This window comes from Eumetopias jubatus, unplaced genomic scaffold (assembly GCF_037043125.1).
Source record: "Eumetopias jubatus isolate StellerSeaLion01/CBP00866 unplaced genomic scaffold, mEumJub1_p1.0 scaffold_8, whole genome shotgun sequence".
In the NCBI taxonomy this organism is placed as follows: Eukaryota; Metazoa; Chordata; class Mammalia; order Carnivora; family Otariidae; genus Eumetopias; species Eumetopias jubatus.
The window spans coordinates 10,012,143-10,039,515 of NW_028274814.1; the positions used below are offsets into that span (position 1 = coordinate 10,012,143).

Consider the following 27,373-nt stretch of genomic DNA (forward strand, 5'->3'; position numbering starts at 1 on the left):
CTAGCAATGAAAGTAGATAGTCTCAAGAGGTTATACTTTATAAAACCAGAATCACTAAAATCACTAAAATCTTTCATACTTACCTGCAATTGGAAAGAAGGCCAGAGAGAGTCTGTTGGTTATGTTTCGCCATGCTAAATAGTACAGTGGGTATAGACCAAACTTTGTGATAACATGTTTCATCCTAAACTTAACAGTCTCTGCTGAAGAGCTGGAGAAGTTCTGTTGTGTTACAGCAAAATAAATATAGTCTCGTTTAACTGCTCCTAGTAGTGGAAGTCCAGAAGAATCATGTTATTTAAGTTTGACATTGTCAGTCTATGATAATGATTCTGCTAATGAGAGCACTTTCTGTCAGTCTCATAGGGTTTGGTTACAAGGTATCACATTCTGATAAATACCATTCTCTTCTTGCATTTGGTAAATGTAGAGGAGAAAGTAAGATTTCTTAATTAACTGCCTACCAATAATGTAATTAAAACTCGTTCCAGTGTGGTTTCCAGGTATGGTCTTGAAGGAATACTTTTTAACAAATCATCAGTCTTATACTTTTAATATTCTTAACAAATCATCAGTCTTACATTTTTAATATTCTGTATTTTCCTATTGTTGATTTAAAATATATTTTGCTTTTCTCTTTAGTGGCGGATAAGATTTCTGAAGAAGAGTCTTTAAGCAGGTAGGATTTTTATGGAGTCTTTAAAATTACGTGTTAACTAAGGGAATGCAGAGAAAAGCATTTGTTGAGTTCTACTCTGGGCTAGACTAGACACTATATTATGTGCTTGACATTTATTACTTATATAGTCATTACAACAGCTTCACAAAGTAGCTCTGCTATTATAGCCTATTTTTTATTAGTCAGCTGTGGTGCAGGGAGGTTGATTAATGGACCTGTGATTGCATAGTTAATGAGTAGCAGACCCATGATTTGACTGTCAGGCTGTGTGACTCCCACATCCCTTCTTTTGTCCCTCAGCAGCACAGGGATTAAGATACAGATCCTAGTCAGATCAACTCATTCCGATTTAGTTATGTGCTACCCCTGATTTAGAGTTTTCTTAAGAAACCAGGTAAGTTCAAGCATTTGTCCTAATATATTTGACAAGTAGTGATAACTAGAGATAATTATTGCAGTGGTAACTAGTCTCGTTTTTACTGTCAAAGATTTTAGGGTGGATCTCAGTTACCTATGGCCACAGTACATAGCTTTTACACAAGCAAGACCTAATCAGGCAAATTCTTAGATATAGTGATGTCTACTCTCGTTGAGATGAATGATTTTTTCCAGAAGTGAAGGATATGTAATCTAGGTGTAGACCATGTTACGTTAATTAAATTTATCATCTATTTAGAGGCTATTTCTAAATGATTCTCTATTTACTGACTTCCCAGTCTAGTTTTCCCTTTAGGCTAGTACCCTTGACTAGTTCTCTGAAGCTTCTTCTTTTTTTGTAGACCTTTTTCCTTTTCTCCATGACTTTTCTTAACTTTTTTTTTTTTACTTTGTTCTCTGCTTTTCTTGGTGTTTCTTTTAGTCCATTAATTTTTTCCATTTCTGCCAGCTAAATAGTCTCTGTTTTTCTCTAGACAAAATCAAAAGCACATAGAATTTCAGGATTTTAAGGAATCTCAGATGAATTAATCAAAATACCCTCTGGTACTGCAACCTATGTTTAACATCCTCACCAAGTGGTTGTTTAAATGGAGAATTTGAAACTCAAAAGAGATTAAAAGTGACTTATTTGGATATGATAAGTGACAGAAATGAGATTTAAATTCAGGTTTTTTCCTTTTTTTCATCTTGTAGGTGAATGTCTTAATAATTGAAAGATGGGGAGGGGGTCTTGTGAACACAGTGAAGGTTTATAAGGACGGAATTAGCAGGAGAGGCCAAGTTTCAAGAAGAATAACACTGGGTTGGATAGTTTTAGAAAAGATGTCAGAATAGTGGGGTTTATAATAAGTTAGATAAAGATGAATTATAGGAATGAAGGATACACACACACACACACACACACACACACACAAAGGAATGAAGTCACAGGATATTGGTAGGTTTTGGAAAGGCATATTAAAATAGAGGGTTGAAGAGAATCTTGAGCAGCTTTTTTGTTTTGTTGGTTTAATTGAACGAACTAGCATACTTCAGGTTTTCTGTTGAGAGATATTAAAATCATTTGAGCCACTGGGAAGAATCTTTTTACAGCATATAAGAATGTGATATCATCTACTTGCACCCCAAGTTACAGAGAGTGGCTTAGATCCTCTTGAGTAATAGGCGGAATGGAGATTCTACACAACATAGATGTATGGCCCAAGGTAGCGGTCTCCTCACTCCACCTCTTTTCTTAATTCTCTGATGCCCTGCCCATGTGCATGTAGGGTTTGGTGGGGTGGGACTGGCTGTCAAATCAGTAAGAGAGTTTTATTTGGGTAGTTGGTAACATGTCTATGTTCAGACTACATGGATAACTGAAACTCCATTTAGCTTGTTCTCCAGGAGCAGGAAATGGCTCCTACTCTTGGTCATTTGAGCCTATCCTTGTTTTGGGAGTCTGTGCTTTCATAGGCTAAAGACTTAAAGGTTGGAGAGTACCACTGAACCCTGCAGAAGAGTGATAATAGGAGTGGGAACTCACAGAAAGAAAATACTAGGCAGTGTACAGGGAAATGGAGGCACAGCTACCCGGACTCTATTTTCATCGCAGTCTCTCTTCTTGAGTATCTGAGTGCCTGTGAAGGTTTTTAAGGTCTTGCTAGTTTATGTAGACCTAAATAAGGGAGGACCTGTGAAGGAAAAAATTGGACCTTATAATTTTTAATCTTTTAATCTGGGAATAGTATTCCCAGTAATAACATAAATTTGTTCTTTAACATTTATATATTTATTTATTTATTTTAATTGAAGGGTAGTTGACCCAAGACGGTATGTTAGTTTCAGGTGTACAAGGTAGTGCTTGAACAACTCTATATGTTACACCATGCTCACCACAAGTGTAGCTACTATCTGTTACTGTGTAATGCTATTACAGTACCATTGACTATATTCCCTATGCTGTACTTGTATCCCTGTGACTTAGTATAACTGGAATCCTGAACCTCCCATTCCCCTTCACCCATTGTGTCCGTCCCCCACCCCCTTCCCTTCTGGCAATACAGAATTCTCTCTATTTCTGGGTCTGTTTCTGCTTTTTGTTTGTTCATTTGTTCTGCTTTCTAGATTCTACATATAAGTGAAATCATACAGTATTTGTCTTTCTCTGACTTATTTCACTTAGCATAATACCCTCTAGGTACATCTACATTGTTGTAAATGGCAAGATCATATTCTTTCTTATGGCTGAGTAACATTCCTCTGTGTGTGTGTGTGTGTGTGTGTGTTTGTGTGTGTAAGAGATACATCTGTTGATGGACACTTGGGTTGTTGTAAATAGTACTGCAATAAACATGGGGGCGCATATATCTTTTCAAATTAGTGTTTTCATTTTCTTTGGGAAAGTAAATAACCAATATGGAATTACTGGATCATATGGTATTTCTATTTTTAATATTACAGGGAACCTCCATACTGTTTTTCACACCATTTCCTATCCCCATCACCCTTGCACAAGGGTTCCTTTTTCTCTACATCCTCACCAACAGTTGTTTTTTTTGTTTTTGATTCTAGCTATTCTGACAGGTGTAAGGTGATAATTCATTGTGGTTAACTTTTGAACAATTAACTTTCAAACATTTCAGAGAATTCCTTGCCTGTCACTCTTAGTTATGGGAACTGAGACTGGGTCTTCAGTAGGTATTTCACATCTTCGGAGAGGTGGAGGCAAAATAGATAACGAAAACCTTTTTAAAAACAGAGACCAAATTTTGAAAGACCTATACTCTAACAACTATAAAACATTGATGACAGAAATTGTGTCAAGAGAGAAGTGGAAAGACGTTGCATGCTCATGGATGGGAAAAACACATATTGTTAAAATGTCTCTACTGCCCAAGGCAATCTACAGATTTAATGCAATGCCTATTAAAATACCAACATTTTTAACAGAAGTAGAACAAACAATCCTAAAATTTGTATGGAACCACTGAAGACCTCGAATAGCCAAAGCAATATTGAAAAACAGATTGGAAGTATCACAATTCCAGATTTCCAGTTCTATTACAAAGGTGTAGTAATCAAAACAATATGGTACTGGAAAAAACAAATACAGATCAGTGGAATAGAACAGAAAACCCCAGAAATAAACCCATAACTATATGGTCAATTAATCTTTGACAAAGCAGGAAAGAATATCCAATGGAGAAAAAGCAGTCTCTTCAACAAATGGTGTTGCGAAAACTGGACAGCTACATCCAAAAGAATGAAACTGGACCACTTTCTTTAAAAATAAACTCAAAAATGTGTTTAAGACCTAAATGTGACAGCTGAAATCATAAAAATACTTGAAGAGAGCACAAGCAGTAATCTCTCTGATATTGGCTGTAGCAATGTTTTTGTTTTTGTTTTTTCTCTGATTATGTCTCCTGAGGCAAGAGCAATAAAAGCAAAAATAAACTGTTGGGACTACATCAAAATCAAAAGCTTTTGCACAGTGAAGGAATCAGTCCACAAAATGAAAAGGCAACCTATGAATAGGAGAAGATATTTGCAAATGACATATCTGATAAAGGGTTAGTATACAAATATAAAGAACTGATTGAACTCAACACCCAAAACACAGCGCAGTTTAAAAATGATCAGAAGCCATGAACAGACATTTTTCCAAAGAAAATATACAGATGGTCAACAGGCACATAAGAAGATGCTCAACATCACTCATCATCAGCAAAAGGAAAATCAAAACTACAATGAGACACCACTGCACCCCTGACAGAATGTCTAAAATCTAAAACACAAGAAACAAGTGTTGGCGAGGATGCGGAGAAAAAGGAACCCTCTTGGATTGTTGGTGGGAATGCAAACTGGTGCAGCCACTGTGGGAAACAGTATGGAGTTTCCTCAAAAAGTTAAAAATAGAACCACCCTATAATCCAGTAATTGCACTACTGGGTATTTACCCAAAAAATACAGAAACACCAATTCAAGGGGCTACATGCACCCCCTATGTTTACTACTGCATTATTTACCAGTCAGCCCAAGTGTCCATTGATAGATGAATGGATAAAGAAGTGATATATATACACAATGGAATATTATTCAGGCATAGAAAAGAATGAAATCTTGCCATTTGCAATGAAATGGACGGAACTAGAGAGTGTTATGCTAAGTGAAGTCAGTCAGAGAAAGACAAATACCATATGATTTTACTCATATGTAGAATTTCAGAAACAATAAAAATGAGCAAAGGGAAAAAAAAAAAGACAAACCAAGAAACAGTCTTAATGATAGAGAACAAATTGATGGTTACCAGAGGGGAGATGGGTGGGGGAATGGGTGAAATAGGAGGTAGGGATTAAGGAATGCACTTGTCATGATGAGCACTGGGTGATGTATGGAATTGCCGAATCATTATATTGTATACATGAAACTAATATAGTACTTGTATGTTAATGATACAGGAATTAAAATACAAACTTAGTAACAAAAACAGAGGCCAAATTTTAATTATATCAAGAAACTTCATTCAATAAATAGATATAGCTGACCTTTCATTCGATTTTTCTTTCTAATGAACTTGTTTTTGTTTTATGTTTTTGCTCTAAAGTATTTCCATTAAACCTGGTACTGATGATTCATGGCTTACATCAGATGCTGAAGACTTAAATTTTGGTATCCAGGTAAAGTACTCTCTTGTGAAATTTGTTTTCCTGCTCTGAATTTAGTTTGCATATTATTTACTCTTAAAATTTAGCAGTGGCCTACCTATTATCATTTTATGTTTGTGATGGAAAGTTGGTCATAACAAACCATTTTGTAGAAATATGATGAGTTGAATTTTTTTTTTTTTTTTTTACTCTGGTAAATACTGAAGGTGGAGGCTGAAAAAAATGGGCTGGAAAATACATAATGACAGGATAATTATATTGGGAAAAGCTTTTCGACAATGGAGGAAATAAGATACTTGGTGAAGGATAACGATTCTTACTGTGAGTTTTAAATTATCTTAACATGACCTTTCTTTCTTTCATTCTTTCTTTCTTAATATGACGTTTATACTCATGCCTAAATGAAATCTTCAGTGGATTCAATTATTGCGGAGATTTTTTTTCTTGGACGTTTTTTACCTTGGTAACATATTGTTTTAAAAAAGACTTTTTTCTCTATTTCTATCCTTTGTTCTACATTTAGACTAAAATAATATTAGAAATTGTGGAAATTCAGAAATGTAAATTGTTTCTCAAAATTTATATTGCAAAGGTATTCCACTGTTTTCAAAATAATTCCATTAAGAGTATAGTTAAAACTTTAAGTGAAGAATGCATGTTTTGCCTAAAATAATAATCAGCTCTGGAAGCAGAGGCTCTTCATACCCATATGGTAAAATGTCCAATTTCAGAAATCTTTTATAGTATAGTTTTTAAAAATATCTACGCAATCTTTGTATCAGATTCTAAAATTTAAAATTTCATTCTTATTTAAATATTCATTTTAAAGCCCCTGCATCAGTATAAGCTACTGGATGTTAGGAAATGTAATTGTGCATCTCCTAGAACACCTAGAATAAAGTCTTGCTTGGAAGAAGCCATTTAATATTTTCTGAATGTGAATAAATGAGCAGACAGATGGAATTCTGTATAATGGAATGTTATAAGTAATGTGCATAATGTGTCATAATTAAAGATATGAATTTTTAAAAATATGGCTCAAATTTATATTCCTTTTTTATTTTTTATTTTTATGTTTTTAAAGATTTTATTTATTTATTTATTTATTTATTTGAGACAGAGAGAGAGAAACAGCGTGAGAGGGGAAAGGGCCAGAGGGAGAAGCAGGCTCCCCGCTGAGCCGGGTGCCCGATGCGGGACTCAGTCCCAGGACTCTGGGATCATGACCTGAGCCGAAGGCAGTCGCTTAACCAACCGAGCCACCCAGGCACCCTATATTCCCTTTTTATGTTTAAGATTTATAAGTGCAAATGAATTATGTTGAGGAAATAAATAAGAAAAAAGGTTACAGTATATTATTTAGTATCCTCTAATTGTGAGCTCAGATTTTTATTTTTTTAAGATTTTATTTATTTATTTATTTGAGAGAGAGAGAGAGAGAGAGACAGCATGAGAGGTGAGAGAGTCAGAGGGAGAAACAGACTCCCCGCAGAGCCAGGAGCACGATGTGGGACTTGATACCAGGACTCCGGGATCATGACCCGAGCCAAAGGCAGACGCTTAATTGACTGAGCCACCGAGGTGCCCCAGAATTTTAGATAAAATTTCCTCAACTTTTTAACCCCATCTGTGTCCCATTAGATATATGCTTTCAAGGTGTACATTTCTCCTTAGAATTCTCATTACCGATTCTTTCTCCATGTGGAAAGTTGATGTGTTAGAAACATTTCTTTTTCTATTTTTTTCTCTCTGTAGTAATAATTTATAGCTTTCAGGTACTGATAGATGACCACTAATTGAACAATTTACTTTACAGTGAAAAAATTAAATTGTTTACTACAGTATTTATAAACAAATAATTGCAGAGTGAGAAAAATCAGTGTTATTAGGGATATACTATGAACGAAAGCCTCTGTTTTAGATATATTTATAATATATATGTAATGTATATATTTACAACATATATGTAACATATATTTATAACATGTAATTGAAAAAATTTGAGACTTCTGTTTATAGTATATCCATAATCATACTTACATATACTGAAAAATATTTTTTCCACTTACCTTTTTTTACTTACGTTTTTCCTTTTCTTCCTTGTCTTAAGCTTGTGCTTGATTGATTGGTCCTGTCTTATGTTTTTCCTTTTCTCTTCTTTTCCCCCAATGCTTTTTTTTTTAATGACTTATCCTTACCCTAATTTTTCCTTGCAGAAAACATTTTAGTCTGTTCTTTCAGTCCATCTCTTTCTGTCTCCCTTGTCAACATATTTGGTTATGGCTTTCTATTGTTTGTATGTGGTTTTCATTCATGAATCATTGCCCCACAAGATTTATTATTATTCTTTTCCTCTTGAAGGAGCTGAATTTAAACAATCATTTGTCTTTAGCATTTTGACAAACAAAAGCAATTTAAACTGTTTGCAATCCCAACTTACCTAAATAAGATACTACTGAAAACTAAATTTTAATATTTTCTCCTGTAAGAGATATTCATGGAAATATAAATCATGCAAACACATTTTTAAATATAATAAATAATTAAATCTCAATGTTTCTTTTTTTCAATAATAATTTCAATTACCTAGGAATAAATTTTTATTTTAGATTACTTTGGTAAAGAAAGTATTTGAATTTTTTTAAAATTTAAATTCAATTTAATTTATATATACTGACTGTATTATTAGTTTCAGTGGTAGAATTCAGTGATTCATCAGTTGCAGTGCTCATTAATTCAAGCACCCTCCTTAATGCCCATCACCCAGTTATTCCTCTCCCCCCGCCTACCTCTCCTCTAGCAACCCTGTTTCTTCCCTATAGTTAAGAGTCTCTTAGGATCTGCCTCCCTCTCTGTTTTCGTCTTTCTCTTTTTTTCCCTTCCTTTCCCCTATGTTCATCTGTTTTGTTCCTTAAATTCCACATATGAGTGAAATCATGGTATTCGTCTTTATCTGACTGAGTTATTTCAGTTAGCATAATACCCTCTAGCTGCATTCACGTCATTGCAAATGGCAAGATTTCATTCTTTTTGATGGCTGAGTAATATTCCAGTGTGTGTGTGTGCACGCGCATACACATCTTCTTTATCCATTCATCTGTCAGTGGACATCTGGGTTCTTTCTGTAGTTTGGCTATTGTGGACATTGCTGCTATAAACATTGGGGTGCAGGTGCCCCTTCAGATCACTATGTTTGGATCCTTTGGATAAATACCTAGTAGTGCAATTGCTGGGTTGTAGGGTAGCTTTATTTTGAACTTTTTGAGGAAGAATTTATATAATAATCAGTTAGGGGTAAGGAAAATAACATTTTGGGACTAGCTATTAAATCTCTCATAATCCTCATCCCATGAGAAAATATAGGCTTAGTAAATGGCAGAACTGAGATTTGAATCTACATTTGAATGATTCCAAAACCTGTGTTCTCTGTGTAGTGGTGTGCATTTGATAATGGTGAATATTATAATTATTTTATCAAATGTGATACTTGTAATCCTTAAAACTATTAATTTTTTATGAAGAACTGGAAGAAAATTTCATCCTTACATTTAAGTTTAATTTAGCAAAACCTGTGTTTATAGATAATGCAAAGTGAAATCTGTTTTAGGCCTTAATCAGATTTATTATGAATTTTGAATTTTTGGCCATTGTCTTTCTTGAGGTTTCTTTCTTTTTTTAAAGATTTTATATATTTATTTTTGTGAGAGAGAGAGTGCGAGTGCACGAGCAGGGGGAGGTGCTGAGGAGGGAGCCTGAATCAGGACTCAATCCCAGGACCCTGGGATCATGACCTGAGCTGAAGGCAGACACTTAACCAACTGAGCCACCCACGTGCCCTTTCTTGTGGTTTCTGATTTAACTTAGTGTGTGGTATAATCTTGGTAGGTTTTAGATCTTTTTGAGAATAAAGAGAGGAAATAAGTAAACATTTAGTCTTTTCATTAATTAAAACTGAAATTTCTGATTATGTAAGTGAGGTTCTTAATCTTTATCCAATAAATGAAATAAATTTTAAGCTGCAACACTCTTAAAGAAAAAATATAAAATTTTGTTTCTGGATTGTGATTTATTTATTTTTAAATGTATCTGCATTTAATAGATACATAGACACACATCAAATGAATGAACTCACAATTTATAGTTTTTTTCTAATATGAACTATTTGTCATTGTAGAATCATAAGGAAGGAAAGGTTGCCAACAGAGTATACAGAATTATTTCTGGAAGATGATTTTTACTTTTTCAAATATCTCCAATAGTGGATACATTTTATATTATTCTCAGGAAACTTTAGTATTCATAGTTGTTAATTTTTGTTTTAGATTTAAAAAATTTTAAGTAATCTCTATACCCAACATGGAGCTTGAACTGACAACCCTGAGATCAAGAGTCACACACTCTTCCGACTGAGCCAGCCAGGCGCCCCCGTAGTTGTTAAATTTAACACGTGAATTCTTTCATATCTGAAACTCAGAAATACTGGTGATTTGATTTTTTTTTCTCCCTTCTTTCCTCATGTGAATATTGGGTCCTGCTTCATAATCATACATGTTTTTGGAGACTTTAATACCTTCAACTTGGATGATCTTGATTATTAATTTTTTAATACTAGATTCTTTCTCCAGTCTTTAACTACCATCCTATATTCATAGATAGGAAATTAGAGCTATCAGTATGCTGTTCACAGTGGAATAAGAAAATCATGTGAATTTTAAAATAGGGTTTTATATTTTTCTCATTCATCATACTAGTACTTAAAAATGCCTCAGAATTCTATAATCCCATAAGTATTTCTCTTCTACAATTTCAATCTTTTAAAATTAATTTTTAGAAAAGTATTCTTAAAAAATTTTGAATTGGTGTTTTGCAATTAAATCTTTTTATTAATCTTAAAAATGGTATTCATTACAGAAATGAATACTTGCCTATATATATATTTTTTTCTAAAGATTTATTTCAGAGAGAGAGAGAGTGGGTGGGGAGGGGCCGAGGGAGAGAAAAAGAGAGGGAGAGAAGCTGACTCCCCACTGAGCATGGAGCCTGATTTTGGGACTCAATCTGACAAACCTGAGATCATGACCTGAGTCCAAATCAAGAGTCAAATGCTTAACCAGCTGAGCCACCCAGGTGCCCATAACTTGCCTGTATTAAGAAAAGTATATTTTCTATTCTTGAAACTAATGTTGAAGTATATAAATGAAATATTTAATCCCATGGTTTTTTCCCCCCTGTTTTTATGTTTATTCTGAAAATTCAGAGTTCTGTGTAGGTTTACATTAATTATATCAGGTTAGTATATTTTAGAGATTTATGTTTTTTTAACATCATGTGCTTTTCCTATCATTTTTTCCTACTCCAGATCTACTTGTCTAAAACTTTCTCCTTAGGTCTCCTGGGTGCTTCAAATTTGGTATGTCCCAGATTGAAGACATTGCTTCTGACCCTTTCCTCTTCCCTGACTTTTTGTAATCTGCTATGTCATTTGTTTTCCCCATTCTAATATATTGTACCACTGAAACACTGAAGCAGGAAAAATCCTGGACTCCAAACTTCCCTGAAGTTACTACATCCAGGGGCACCTGGGTGGCTCACTCGGTTAAGCATCCGACTGTTGATGTTGGCTCAGGTTATGATCTCAGGGTCCTGGTATCAAGCCCTGTGTCAGGCTCCATACTGAGTAGGGAGTCGGCTTGAGGATTCTCTCTCTTCCTGTCCCTCTGCCCCTCCCCCTGCACGCACACACACTCTCTCTCTCAAAATAAGTAAATCTTTAAAAAAAAAAAAATCACCACATCCCTACCTCTGAAACCAGTAATACATTATATGTGAATTAATTGAATTTAAATTAGAAAAAGGGACACCTGGGAGGCTCCCTCCATTAAGGGGCTGCCTTCAGCTCAGATCATGATCCGGGGGTCCTGGGATCTAGTCCCAAGTTGGGCTCCTTGCTCAGCGGGAAGCCTGCTTCTCTCTCTGCCTGACACTCCTGCCCTGTGCTTTCTCTCTGAGAAATAAATAAAAAATATTAAAAAAAAAAATAAAACAAAAAAATCACCACATTTAGTATTTTGTCCCTGCTTACCATTTTTCATCTTATTATCATAATTCACTCTCTCACATAGAGTTTTGAAATACTCTTCTGGTTTTGGTTCCTTTATGTTCATCTTCACGTTGCTGTCAGACCTTTCTAAAATATATTTCTGATGATGTAACTCCTCTGCTTATTTAGTGGATCCCCATTACATGAAGGAGAAAGTTCATATTCTAGCATGACACTTGCCTTTTTTGGTTCAGTCTTGATTTTCCAATTATCTCTCTCTATCCCATTCCCAAGAATTGTGTTCCAGTTTTGCCACATTCTGGAGCTGTCGTCACTTACTGCATTATTTCATACTTCATCCTTTCGCTCATTCTACCTTTTCTAGAATGTCCTTCGCACCCTTCTTGTGTGCCTTGTCTGTCTTTCAATATGTCTGCAGCAATTCCTGAGCTTCCCGTATGCAGCTCTTTTCTCCTTTGTACCTTCACTGTGCTTTATTCACTTCACCTGTAGAACTAGTAAATGATACTCTTCTGTTCTTACTTGACATCCGTCTCTAGCCTGCTAGCATACGGGCAGTCTCTGTCGTTTGTATTTCCAGCTTCTCCCAGGAGAGTGCCTATGACTTGACGGGTACGGTATGTATTTGTCATAGTGAGTGAGTGAATAAGTGAATTAATGTGATGTTTTCTGAAGTTGGGTTTTTGTTTTGTGTTGTTTTTATAGGAAGGAGAGGTGCAGCTGGCAATTGGAAAACAGGATGATGGTATTAGTATTACTGAAAGTGCTCCACAAGAGCAGTTAACGACAGTCTGACTTCTGCTGATAGAGCATACAAAAGTAATAGTAGTGGTAAGTTAGTAAACATCTATAAATTTTTTCCTATGCTCAAATGCTAGTATAAGAAAATCTGAAAGTATGTAGATCCAGATATATTACGCATTTCATTAACATATTTTTCTTTTGCTGTCTTTCTTATTAAGTATCCCGACTACTACCAACTTTTTCTTCCTGAAAATAATTCCACCTCTGAAAATCTTTACTGCTATGAAATATTCATGAGTGGGGATAAGCTTGTACATATGTTTAAAATTCATAATCATGTTTCATTAATGTATCTGTGACTGTACTTTATAGTTATGATGTCAGCATTAGGATTAGGAGAAGAGGAAGATGGAGAATCACCTTGGGATTGTGAGGTACTGTTTTCTTCTTCTTATTTTAAAATATAAGCATTGTGGGGCACCTGGGTGGCTCAGTCAGTTAAGCGTCTGCCTTCGGCTCAGGTCATGATCCCAGGGTCCTGGGATCGAGCCCAGCATCGGGCTTCCTGCTCAGCGGGAGGCCTGCTTCTCCCTCTCCCACTCCCCCTGCTTGTGTTCCCTCTCTCGCTGTCTCTCTCTGTCAAATAAATAAATAAAATCTTAAAAAATATGTAAGCATTGAATGATGTTAAAGCATAAAAGGGATGCTTAGCCTCTACTCTGTCATCTCTGCATTTGCCCATAAAAACTATTTCCTTATACTTTTTACCTGTAATTGATAAAATAATTATGTGCTAAGTATAATAATACAGCATAATACAGTTCTGCTATTTTGCAAGCTTAACTTAATGAAAGCTGTGTAGTATTATTTCAGAAAACCGAGGCTCAGGAGTGATAAGGAAGTAGTTTGGGTTTTGAAATTAAGTTATTTAAAAAACTAAAGAATTACTCCAGGCCAACCTATGGCTGGATGTGATTCTGTGGTGTATATGGATGTGCAAAATTCCTAATGAGATCTAGAAAGTTTGGATTATAGTTTTTTTACAACTTGGAACTAGAAAAGTTAATGCCTGGGACTTGAAAGTATTTTATATATAAATATATATATATATTTTTAAAGATTTCATTTATTTGAGAGAGAGAGAGTGAGTGAGCAGGAGAGAGAGGGAGAGACAATCTGAAGCACACTCCACTCTGGGCACAGAGCCCTACTGATACCAAGAGTTGGACACTCATCTGACTGAGCCATCCAGGGGCCCTGAAAGTATTATATTTGGATTGTCAAGTAGATTTACAAGGGGCATTTGGAATATAATAAGAATTTGTTTTATTGGTGTTTTATTTATTTTTAAAAAGATTTTATTTATTTGAGAGAGAGAGATATAGAAAGAGAGCATGAGCTGGGGGAGGTGCGGAGGGAGAGGGAGAAACAGGCTCCCCACTGAGCACATGGGGCTAGATCCCAAAACCAACTGAGCCCCCCAGGCATCCCTGGTTTAGTGATGTTTTAATAGGTAAAAGCCATTTTGGGTAGTTAAAATAGTATGCATTAAGTATCTTTGTGGCAGCCATACTTGTAGTAACATAAGTATAAAGTGATGATGATCTATTTTAAGGTGACAGACCATGGAAGGAGGTAAAAAGGGCCTGACCTCTTAGCACAGGGAGGTGCTACACAATGGTGCAAGCACCATATTCGAAGTCAAAAAATATGCTAGCATCCTGGTTCTGTCACTTGGTAGCTGTGGGATCCCAGAAAAACTTGTTCAACCTGTTTGAATGTCAGTGACCTCATTCATAAAAATGGTACTAATACCTACCTCTCAGGTACGTGTAATGAACAAATGTGGTAACAAATGTGAAAACATTTTATATACTGTAAAGGCTGCTATAGAAATACAGGACAAAAGTGATCACAGCAGTATTTAGTGATTTATTAAATATTGAGGACACTTTTTTTAAATGTGAAGATTTCTGAAGGACAATAAAATAAATGGCAGTAGTGTCAAGAAAAGAATGGCAAAGTTAGAACGGGCAGGTGGATTTCTGATTTGGTATATGTTAAGTTTCAGTGACATTGTATAGGTATACAGTTGACCGTTGAACGGGATGAGTTTGAATTGTGTGTCCACTTACACAGACTTTTTTTGATACAGTACAGTACTGTTAATCTGTTTTCCTTATGATTTTCTTAATAACCTTTTCTTTATATTGTAAGAATCCAGTATATAATACATATAACATACAAAATGTGTTAATTGACCGTACATTATTGGTAAGGTCAGCATTAGGTTATAATTTACTCTGACCTTCCATGCTCACTTTACAGAGTCAATGACCAAATGAGGATTAAGATGTAGATTAGATCTAGAGAGCGTATACGAGGACTTCTATTTAAATGTTTTGGTTTTTAATTTACATTTTTCCTGTTTTTAAGTCCAATTGCTTTTAAAGTAGGAAGTTCAATAGGAGATTAGTAGTTAAGTTTTTGGGGAATCAAAAGTTAGATGTGGATTTTTGACTGCATGGCTGTGAACGCCCTTAACCCTTGCATTGTGTAAGGGTCGACAGTATAGTGACTTGGTACTTGAGACCTTCTCAGTGAGATGATTTAATTTCTTTTTTAGAGAGAGAGAGAGAGAGAGAGAGAGCATGTGAGAGGGGTGGGGAGGGGCAGAAGAAGAGGGAGAGAGAGAATCCCAAGTAGGCTTCATGCTCACCACGGAGCCCGACATGGGGCTTGATCTCATGACCCTGAGATCATGAACTGAGCTGAAATCAAGAGTTGGACACTTAACTGACTCTGCCACACAGGCACCCCCCCTCAGTGAGATTATTTTAAATGTTTTGACGTTAAATACATTTCTGTTATTGAATATCAGCCATGTACCAGGCTGTATAAGTTGAGGGGTTAGGCTGTAGTGGTAGGAGCAGAAAAAATAAGGAAACAACAATCCATTGTAAGTTACTATAAGTGCTTCATATAAAGAAAATGGAAATGTTAGGTTAGGGAATTTTGGGGGAGTTTGTCATTAGGATGGGGATGAGAATGGGAGTGGAATTTTGTTAGTCAGGAAAGATCTCTCTGAATGCGGCAAGAGCTGCCAAGTGGCGGATGAGAAGGACCAGTCGTGCCAGGGTCTTGGAGAAGGACGTTCTAGACAGAGAGAACCATGGATCACATCTATGCATCATTTCACTCTTATGTCTTGGAATGACCAGGAAGCAAGAAGATCCACCCCATTGTCATAATCATTGTTGTTACTGTTGGGTGTAGAAAAGAAAATGTGCATACTAAAATAAGTGCCTGGTACATTTTAGGTAATTAATAAATAAATATTCTTATTCTTCCCTTAGGAAAGGTTACTAGACTTTTTGAAGAGTTTCATACCTGTATCTAAAATTTTTTGCTATTATTTAAATATAATTTCAAGAAAAGTTTTTCTTTCTACTTTGCCATTCCATTCAACCATTTTTCGTATCAATAACAATTCCAAGCCTTTGTTTGTCTAAATGAAGCAGCAGCTACCACAATGTTCTGTTTATACTCAACATGATATACTCCAAGGATTCTCATCATGTCAAGTATCTTCTTATTTTAGCACTGAAAACGTTTCTGCCATCAGGAACAGTTTAAATTTGTAGCAAATATACTTATTAAAGAATTTGTTTAAATACATATTTTTAATGTCCTTTTATTTTGGTGGGAAATGCAAAGGAGAGTCAGGTGTTTTGTTAGTTCCTGTTGAAAGGTACATATAAATCAGTCTTCTGTCTATGAAAGTATTTACTCTGGCCTTCCATGTTTGGTTTACAGAGTCGGGGTAAATGTAGATTAAAAGGTACACTTAATGTAGAAAGTATATATGAGGTTTTTAGATGTTTTGGTTTTCAATGCATGTTTTTCTTATTTGTAAGTCTGATTGCTGTTAAAGTAGGAAATTCAGATATTTTCTTAGAAAAGGATTCGGAAGTCTTTATGCAGCTCATTTTTGATGTTAATTTTAACAGAGTATTTCTGAGAGTCTTCCAAAGAAAAACATTAAACGTTTATCTGGAGCTGCGGATCAGAAAGGACCACGTATATTAAATGAAGAAGTAGAAGGTACGAATTGTATTTTATTAAATAGTTACTTGATAGAATGTTAATTTAAAATGGGAATAGTGATATGTTCTAATATCCAAAGAAAATCACCTATTAAATGTGTAGAAAGGAGAAAGATGTGAAAAGGAGATAAATTGATATCTTATCAGGTGTCAGCAACAGATTAAATTGAGAGTGCCACTGCAGGAACTAAATTACTGGTTCCATTTCAAGGTATTCTAAGACCTAAGGAACATCAGGAAATAAGAGGAAAAGAGCAAAAGAGGGAATGATGAGAAAGGCGGAGAGTACCGGGAGTAAATGAAGGGCAAAGGCAGCTCTTTATAGTGGAAGGTGGTAACATAAAATAATTCTTTTAAAAGGAAGAGCAGAGTATTTGAAATGCAGGAATAATATCAAGTGAGCTTCCCATACCAAAGTTTGTCAGAGTAGTATGCCAAAATTTTTCCACTCTTCCTGATTTCCTCACTGTTGGGAAGACTATTAAGGCCCGGCGTAGCTGATTATGCAGAGCTGTGTCCTAGTCGGCTATAAATGTATATATCTTAATGTCATACAAAATGGTGGCACTTCATAAGATAGTTTCTTTTAGTGCAAAATAAGAGAATTGGAAGGAAGAAGAGAGCAGGGTCAGGGGGAGATCAAGGAAGCTTTCGCCCTGATAAAAAGTCCATTAGAATGTTTATGACTTTTTTTTTTAAATTTTATTTATTTATTTGACACAGAGAGAGAGACAGCGAGAGAGGGAACACAAGCAGGGGGAGTGGGAGAGGGAGAAGCAGGCTTCCCGCCAAGCAGGGAGCCCAATGTGGGGCTCGATCCCAGGACCCCGAGACTAAGACCTGAGCTGAAGGCAGACGCTTAACAACTGAGCCACCCAGGCACCTCGAAAGTTTATGACTTTTAATACATTTTCAGTTTTGGAGAATTGATAGTGAGGAACTTGAGGCTTTTTCTAGAAGGTTAAGTTAAGGTAAAGGAATGTGGCAGTAGACTCCATATGGACCAGAATTTCTCAAATTGTAGTGAATCATCCGAGACCTTGTTAAAAATGCACATTGTGAGCAGCAGGTCTGGGATTCTGCATTCTGACCTCTCAGGTGATGCCAGTGTTGGTTGTTGTTGGGTCATGTGCTCCGTAGCAAGGATGTAGACTTCCCTATAGAGAAATCTGGAAGGGCCACTGGATAGTTCAAGACATAATAGAATCAAGGAAGCGCATGACTTTGTTTTTATTGCTGAGCATCTTTTAGCTAGAGGGGAGCAAGGAGATGGAGAAATAGAGGTTATAGATGTAAGATACTACTGCTAAACAAAGAGGAAAGAAGTGTTGGAGATAATCCATAATCAAAGGGATGTAAAAGCAGAACAGTCAAGACCGTAGATCCAGAAATTACTTTTTTTAAAGACTTATTTATCTTAGGAATAGAGAGAGAGAGAGAGCAACCAGGGCGAGGGGCAACGGGAGAGAGAGAATCTTAAGCAGACTCCCTGCTGAGCCTGGAGCCCGATGCGGGGCTCAGTCCCAGGACCCCGACATCATGACCTGAGCTGAAATCAAGAGCCAAGACCCCCAACTGACTGTGCCACCCAGGCGCCCCCAGAAATTACTTTTGAAGAAGGTGGATAGTGAAGGGAAGGAGGGAAGAAAGAAAGGCATGGTAGCTAGGAAATTTTGGAGTTGATGAGGAAACTTGAGAGAATTCACTTTAGATGGCTTGAGTGTATTTGCACTAAAACAGATTAAATTACAGCTGCTCCATAAAGAATACTGAAAGCAGATGGAGTGCTAAACTTGGGGTAAAACAGCCACTCATTCATCCTCCTCAGATCTATCGGACATCAAAGGTATATGTTGTATTGGTATTCATTATTCAAATGATATTAATTTTAATATGGAAGCTTTGGCTGTTTTTCTTTTTTAAGAAAGCTAATTTTTTGATATGATAGCTGTTTCAAAAAAACCTTTTAAAGACTAACATGATCTACCAATCAAACTAATTTTGGAAACAAAAGAGATTATAGCATTCATTCCCTAAATGCTAAAATTGTTATTATCAGTAAGTATGACACTGATTTTGAAATACAAAAGATTTTCAGTATCTAAAATTTCTGTGGCAATTAAATTGATTTTTTCCATTTTGGTAGTCCTATTTCCATATTGAAAGGTTATTATACATTATTTCCTTTTTTTTTTAAGATTTTATTTATTTGAGAGAGAGAATGAGAGAGAGAGAGCATGAGGGGGGAGGGTCAGAGGGCGAAGCAGATTCCCCGCTGAGCAGGGAGCCCGATGCGGGACTCAATCTGGGGACTCCAGGATCATGACCTTAGCCGAAGGCAGTCATTTAACCAACTGAGCCACCCAGGCGCCCAATAGACATTATTTCTTAGATGTGTTTTATATACCTTCTTGTGGGAGTGGATCAATAAATTTTAAGATGCCTAACTAGAGGATACAAGAAATGTAGGCATACCAGTAGGCCACATGGGTATGGACAAAAATGAACACTTCTGTAACTATTATCCTACAAGTGTATATCCAAGCTGATCAATTCATAACACTTTCTCTGATGAAAACTTAATTATGCCTTCAATTGAACTATCATCACAACTGTGTACTGCCTAAATTATGGGACAAGTTGAAGAACATGGTAAATACTTGTATAATGGTAGAAATGATTCTGCTGTACTGCATTAAGGGTGTTCTATTGCCTTCTACCATTGGCTTTCACGTTCATCCTCTCAGGTCATGATTTGTTCCTCTGATTATAAATTGCTTTTCTCCCCATCAGTCAGCGTGTTCACATTGGTATATGTGCACTTTTCTGTTTTAGTTATAGTCATTTGAAACATAATCTTACTTTTGAAATCCTAACTGCATGTTCTTTTGAACACGTATTCGTATTTTTTTCAATATTTATAATGCGTTCATATTTCTCTCTTGTCGCTGTCCTAACCCACCTTCCTATCTCCAGAAACAGAACACCAAAACCTAATGTAATCATTTTCAGAGCCAAGCCTGAGGATTCAGCTTAGTACGAAGTGCATGAATGTTTAATTGGCTTTCATGTTTACATATAATTAACTACATGTCCATTTTTCGTTTCAGATTCTCCTAAAATATATCCTTACGTGAAGGTAAAACTTTTATATTTTTATTTTGAATTTTTAACTACAGATTGTATGAAACGTACATCATGTCTTAATCATATTGTTTCAATACCCATTCAGCCTACCGTTGAAGTGAAAGATTCCGTTCCTACTAAAACAGTAGAAGTGAAGGAAAAACAAACATCCAAATCAGGTAAATTTTACAATACAAATTTAACAGTGGAAAGAAGTACACTAAAATATTTGAAATGCTCACAGTCTTCTTATTCTGAATTTTTTTTTTTTTTTTTGGTGGCAAATTTAACTGAAGGATTTGACATAAATAAGTTAGATACCATTGTTGATACCCATGTTTGAACAAAAGATATTTATAAGCATAAGAAAAAGAGATTTTAAAAATGTAAGCTTTAGCTCTAGTTTCTACTTTTATGTTTTGAAATCCTGAAGTTCCCAGTTTCGAATCCCATTACTTCCTTGGGATTCCCAAAGTTAATTATTAGACTCTAAGATTTTTCCAGTGTTCACAGTGTTTATTTCAATTCTGACCTTCACTTGCTAACATGTCAATTGTGTTTTAAGTTTATTTCATCTTAGTGTTATTATGTTGATCATCTTAAGCCAAACAGGTGTTCTGATTAGCAGTGTCTGTGTGTGTGTGTGTGTGTGGGGGGGTGTCTTTGATTATTAAAAATGCGGGAAGTAATTAGTTGTATCTTAATATTTTGTAGACACAATCTTTTAAAACCATATTTCTTAAACTTATTGGCCTTAGGGTCCTTTTATACTATTTAAAAATTATTAGGAATTCCAAAGAACTTCTGTTTAAGTGTTGATATTTACAATATTAGAAATTAAAACAAGCATTTAAAATACAAGCGTACATGATCATATGTTGTTAGGCGTTAGAGCCATGACCCACTAATCATGCGAGTTGTGATACTGTCACGTCTCATATCTTTAGAAAACGTCACCGTACACTTAGAAGAGAGTGAAAATGTCAAATAACATTTAGTGTTATTGAATGGATAGATCTTGGAACTCCGGGGATTCTCAGATGACATGGGAGAACTGTTTTAAAGCATGTACAGGGTTCATGGACACAAAATGATAAAGGGGCCCTTGTGGTGAAATGGGCATTAAGGTTTCATTTCTGCATTTCTTGCTTTTTTCTTTCACTTGTCTTAAGAGGTTCAAATCAGACAATCTTGTTTAAAAAAAAAGTTAAGTATTTTTGTTATATATTCATTTTCTCTTTCATGGCACTGTAGTTTTTGGATCTAGTGTGTACTGAGACTCTGTTTTTACATGGAAATGATTAGATCACCCGAGGCTTTCATTTCTCAGATAAATTTATGATGTTTATCCAAGGCTTAAAAATTTCTGAAGATAGGGATGCCTAGGTGACTCAGTCAGTTGAGCATCTGCCTCTGGCTCAGGTCATGATCCCAGGATCCTGGGATCGAGTCCCACGTTGGGATCCTTGCTCAGTGAGGAGCCTGCTTCTCCCTCTGCCTCTGCTGCTCCCCCTGCTTGTACTCGCTCGCTCGCTCTCTCTCTGAACAAAGAAATAAAATCTTTAAAAAAATAAAAAAAAATTTCTGAAGATATTGGTGCATTGAGGAGAGACCATCTCACTGTAATTAAAAGTAGAACCATTCATTAAAAGTTTTTTTAAAACCCATGTCTTTAGAATACACGGTGCATATTTATTTATTTATTTATTTAAAGATTTTATTTATTTATTTGACAGAGAGATAGAAAGAAAGCACAAGTAGGCAGAGAGTCAGGCAGAGGGAGAGGGAGAAGCAGACTCCCCACTGAGCAGGGAGCCCGATGCGGGGCTCAATCCCAGGACCCCGACATCATGACATGAGCCGAAGGCAGCCGCTTAACCGACTGAGCCACCCAGGCGCCCCCACGGTGTGTATTAAAAAAGAAGAGGTTAGACATAAATTTTGTTAGTAAAAAAAATTCGTACCCTGGAAAATCTTAATTATTAATGAACAAAAGCTCTATATGTAATAGAGCTTGGTGAGTAAATTAAACTCTGTAATACTAGAGAATTAAAAAAAAAAGAGACCGTTAAATTCAGCTGTATGAATGGCAAGTATAGGACATGTAATATACAATAAGGTACGAATGAGTAGTCGTGTGTCTGGGAAAAGAGTAGGAAATGGGACTCCTCTGACAAAGGGATTTATACAAATTAGCTAAGTTTATTTTATTACTTACATTCTAATGAGTGAAATTTTATTTTCAGCTTTGTCCAGTTGGAAGTCTTCAGTGTGTTTGGCTCACAGTACTGTGTCTTGTCAAAGATCCAGGGCTTTGAGAGTTGATGAATGCCCATCTGTATCACACTCGGTGACCCAAAATCAGTCAGCATCCAGAGGATTTGGACAGACGACCTTCATAGAGAAAGAAAAGATTAATGATATTGGAGTTGTGTTTCTGTTAGAGAATTATAAACTCCATGACCTGTATAAATCACAGCTACAAGAAAGCAGAGAGCACAAACAAGGTAATAAAGAAGCATAGAGAATTCAGCCTCTCCATGACTTCACCATAGTTCTGATTTTTCAAAAATAATTTTGTGGCAAAATTTACTTTGTGTTTACTCCTTTTATGCAACCTACAACCAAACAGAATATCTTTTAGCAAGACATTTGTATTCTTCCTCTAACCAAAGCAACACCTGAATAAGAATTAGGAGAATGTAATTTCTTTGGGTTAGTTTTTAGCATTCATTTGAGAGTCGGTAGCAGGATTATATTTAGAACTTTGGGACCAGTTGGGAATACTAGGTAGAGATCTAAAGATTGTTTACTCAAAACATAGTTTCCTAGCTTTATTTTATAGCTCTAAATTCACAAGTATTGGTCAAGCTATATTCATTGTAACTAAAAAAAGCACCTTCCCAAATCAAGTATTAAAATATTTCCTATGTTCTCTATGACTTTTTTTTATAGAGTTGGCTTTCCCAGCAGTAATGGGAATAGTTGAGAATTTACTATATAGTATCATCTTCTCAGCTATGTATGCATAGTCCATCTCCTTGTTTTATTATTTTTATTTTATCTTTTTAGAGAGAGAGAGAGAGAGGGATAGGGAGAGAGAGAATCCCAAGCAGGCTTCACGCTCAGCACAGGGCCTGATGGGGGGGCCTCCATCTCATGACCCTGAGAACATGACCTGAGCCTAAATCAAAAGTTGGACACTTAACTCACTGAGCCACCCAGATGCCCCTTTATTATTATTATTGTTACTTAAAATTTTTATTTGAGAGAGAGAGAAATTGAGAGAACGAGTGGGAGGAGTGGCAGAGGGAGAAAGAAGCAGGCTCTCCTCTGAGCAGGGAGCCCGATGCGGGGCTCGATCCCAGGACCCTGCGATCATGACCTGAGCTGAAGGCAGCCGTTTAACTGACTGAGGCACCCAGGCACCTCCCTTTATTATTTTTAATGAATAAAATGGAGTACTGGTTTTAAGGAGCACTATATTATTTAAAAATAATACATGGAAAGTCAATTTTCATTCTACTAAGATACTCAGTCTATTGATTAACTACATCTAATGTGTGCTCTACTTAATGTACCAGTTAATTCCATGCCTTTTATCAGTCATGATCAGGTCTGTACTCATAAATCGTATAATATTTTTTTCACCCCTGTAGTTTTAGGTTCTTTCTTTACTGGTAGAATTAACACTGTGTTTTCAAAAGATTTTCAATGATCTCCTAGAGTAGTGAGTACAGGCAATAAATCCAAAGTTATTTACCTCTGCAAGTGACTTGTGTGCTGTTACTTCTTCCTGAGCTTGGTAGATCCAAGAAGGAGGACTTTTAAAATACCTACAGGCTCCTGTAACAAAGGAAGATCTGAAACAAAAATTAGAAATACAAGCAACTTAAAACAGTTCAGGTAGATTGTTTCTCTTCTCACTTGATGCTTTTATAAAGTGGTGAGCAAAGTTAGTTCTCTAGGGACCCACGATTGTGTGCTTATTCATTTAATACAGATTTATTCTGTACTGTGCCCTGATGATTTTATATCCTCAATATTTCTGGACCCATTCTGTCAGTTCAGGTGTACTTCATCTTTATTTTGCAGTACTGCCTTCTAATTCATCTCCCATCTTTTATGACAGTGCCCCTGAAATTCATCCCTCTCCACAGCATTTAGAGTGATCTGTCTCAAATGTAAATATGACTAGGAACCATGTTGAAAATATATTTGTGGGCGCCTGGGTGGCTCAGTTGGTTAAGCGACTGCCTTCGGCTCAGGTCATGATCCTGGAGTCCTGGGATCGAGTCCCACATCGGGCTCCCTGCTCAGCAGGGAGTCTGCTTCTCCCTCTGAACCTCCCCCCTCTCATGCTCTCTCTCTCATTCTGTCTCTCAAATAAATAAATAAAATCTTTAAAAAAAAAAAGAAAATATATTTGTGTCCAGGTATCTTAAACTTTCATAATCTTGACTTCTGCCAAACTCTCTAGCCCTTTCTGCTGTCTGCCCTTTTCTCTGGCATTCTGAACTGCTGGTGATGTCTTCCTCTTAGATCCCTGTATTACCCTGTTGTGTGCTTCTCTCCCTTTTAGACAAATATTTACCCTGTCGTGTGCTTCTCTCCCTTGTCTTCCTACAGCCTTGCATACTCTCCCTGTTTTCCTCCCTCTAACCCCTTTGAATCTGGCTGACCTCACTGTTTTCAGTTTCGGTTCAGGCATTATGTCCAGAAAAACCATTCCTGACACCTTTTATCTACGTGCTTCTTGAAACCTGGGTGCCTAGCACTTACTGGGAACTCAGTAAATAATTACTGAGTAAAATAAAGACTGTTTACATAGAGATGACTTAAAAGATTGCCCCATACAGGGGCACCTGTGTGGCTCAGTCGGTTGAGCATCCAACTCTTGATTTCGGCTCAGGTCATGAGCTCAGAGTTGTGAGATCGAGCCCCGTGTGTGGCTCAGTGCTGGGCTTGGAGCCTGGTCAAGATTCTCTCTCTCTCTCTCTCTCTCTCTCTCTCTCTCTGCTCCTCCCCCTCTCTAAAAAAAGAGAGAGTGAGAGAGATTGTCCCATACAGTCCAGGAGCCAAAGAAATAGATATAGAAAGAAGTAATTTACAGTTCAGGTGGTGAAGATACACTAGAAAAATCTGTAAAGTACTAAGGTACCCCTGAAGAAAGACACCTATTTATCTGGGGAAGACTAGCCATAATCAAGGATGACTTTACATAGCAGTCTGTGTCCTAAAAGATGTGAAGAAATTTATCAAGTAGGAGAGGAAAGCATTTCAGGAATGTTTACACTCAGCAGGGACATACACCCATAGGAAGGTTGTACACTAATAAAGGCATAAAAAATACTAATAATTTTGGAAATCATGAATAATGTTGTAGTTGAAGCTTTGGGTGTTAAGAGGTGCTGTTACAAGGTAAAGAATAGTCTGTTGTGATTTTACATGTTTCTGCTACATTTTAAAATTTTGTTTCTGAGTGTTTTGTTCATTGATGTTAGGAGAATGAACTTGTGAATGAATCTTTGAGACGTTTGTATGTCTTTAACCTGATGACATTTAGTATTTCCCAAATGGTTTGTTGAAGTTTTCGATAATTAAAAGTATTTCTTAAAGTAAATATTCAGCTAAACATTAAGTTTAATTTAAACCATTAATAGATGAAATGTTATTTTCTATTTTTAAGAAGGTTGTAGCTTTTATCTAACCATTCTAAGTAGTCCATTTTAACTAAATATATAGATTTGCCAGCAGAACTAGACTTAGAAAGGACATCAGAGGAAGAGCAAAAAAGACTTGATGAAAGTGAAAATGACCACCTACAGGTATGTAAAAAGTTAAATTTAAATGTAAATTTCCACTTTTATATTGTTTTTCCTGCTTTAATAACGTAACATAGTTCAAATGAAATTATCTTTTGAATGGACATATTGAAGTCAATAGATTATAACTTAATATTTAGTTTTTATAAAATTTTATAAGTTACAAAACTTAAAGTATTGTTAGAATTTTACTAGCTAAACTTCATCCTTGGAATTGAGAGAAAAAAAAAATTCCTGAATAGTGTTTGCTTCTTCCATTTTTGTAACTTTTTATGTAATAAAGAAGGTAGCATCAGATACCGAATTATATGTTTAAGCAGTTGAAATTATGAGCAGTGTAATAATGATGACTACTGACTTAGATCCACGTAGAAGGAGTAATTATTCTCAGTGGTTCAAAATGTGCAGTTCTGTATTGCCCATCACTAATGCCAAGATTAAAGATTTATTTTGCCTTGTGATCTCTGTGTAGTTGACTTCAGAGAGTGGGGTCATAAAATCAGCACAATTGCCAATTGCCTAGAATCCCACCTTCCAGGATGGGACCTTTGTAGTTGGGTAATAAACCATAACTCTTTCAGTTATTTCATTTCGGCGTAGGAAATCAGTATTATTAACATTTTTCTTATCCACTCTCAGTGGACGTTATATTAGAGCTGAATATAAGCAGATAATTATAGTGATGTAAAACACTATCATAGTATATAATTTGAATTAAGATTTAGGAATTTTCTTTCTGATTGATGTTAATTGATTTTGGCTTCAAATTAAAATTTGCCTCTTCTCTAGTTATTAATCTTTAAAGAGAATCCTCAGATGCACTGTAGGGGCTCTCTATTTAATGTATGGTGAAATAAAATGAAATAAAATGTTTTTAAGTTTGTAACATTAAAAATAATCTAATTCATTTTTTGGTAGATGTAACATGTAATGAATTGTTTATTTCCAAATAACTGACAAAGTAAGTTGATGGATTTATGTTTTTCTTCTGTCTTAACCTAGGGCAAGTTATTTTTCACTTCTTTGTTACAATCCAGTGACTTGGGAGCAGCTTAACATAGATTAAGAAATCTAACAGTTAAATTTTAATTATTTTCTAATTTTTCTTTGTCCATACTTGATTACTTAAGGATAAAGTTATTTTACAAACATGCATCCTGGCAGAAAAGATATCTGAAAATCAAACCAAGCAAATTAATGTTCCACTTTTGCATCTGCAAAAAAAGTCTCAAGAACCAGAAATGAATAAGAAATGTGACAGAGAGGCTCATATATCTGTATATTCAGAACATCCTCCTGTACAAAAGCATGAGGAACTCTGGATCAAACAAGGCAAATTAGAGTGGAAAAATAATTTAAAACTCATCACCAGTGAGTTAAAGCGGAAGTTTGGTGAAACTTGTCAAAGACACAAAATTGCTCCTTATCCTAAGGAAGAGTCACTACATGGTAACTTTAAAGAAGGAATAAAGTTAATGGAAATACCTTCTAACTTGACAAATGATAGACTTGATTGTGAGAAAAAGGATACATTTGCAGTGCCTGTCCCTCTAGTATTTCGGGCATTTCCTGAACAGAAAAAGTCTAGTCTCAAATATGATTGCCACTCATCTTCTGATTTTTCTTTAAGTGAAAATAAATCGGTCTGTGAAAATGATAACAAACCAGACACTGAGCTTGTTTTTAACAAAAATAAGAGTTTTAAAAGTGATACAGAAAATAAAAAGGTAAGGAACCCACTCGCT

At 35.8% G+C, this 27,373-nt stretch overlaps 1 protein-coding gene across 12 annotated transcripts in view; it reads left to right on the forward strand.

Annotated features, from left to right (window-relative positions):
- Window positions 1-27,373, forward strand: part of LOC114203768 (ankyrin repeat domain-containing protein 26) — a 112,055-nt gene that overhangs the window by 10,186 nt on the left and 74,496 nt on the right. For 11 of the 12 annotated variants that reach the window (XR_015768749.1, XM_088025474.1, XM_088025483.1 and 8 more), the window contains exons 2-10: window positions 643-679; window positions 5,706-5,778; window positions 12,533-12,658; window positions 12,944-13,005; window positions 16,582-16,675; window positions 19,788-19,816; window positions 19,910-19,982; window positions 22,050-22,310; window positions 25,549-25,631. Coding sequence is in view for 11 of the 12 variants with exons in the window: in XM_088025474.1 (XP_087881600.1) it covers window positions 12,946-13,005; window positions 16,582-16,675; window positions 19,788-19,816; window positions 19,910-19,982; window positions 22,050-22,310; window positions 25,549-25,631 (600 nt within the window). In the remaining variant the exon portion in view is untranslated. Of the gene's footprint in view, window positions 1-642; window positions 680-5,705; window positions 5,779-5,972; window positions 6,088-12,532; window positions 12,659-12,943; window positions 13,006-16,581; window positions 16,676-19,787; window positions 19,817-19,909; window positions 19,983-22,049; window positions 22,311-25,548; window positions 25,632-27,373 lie in introns of all 12 variants that reach the window. The other variant, XM_088025473.1, reaches the window with a different exon arrangement.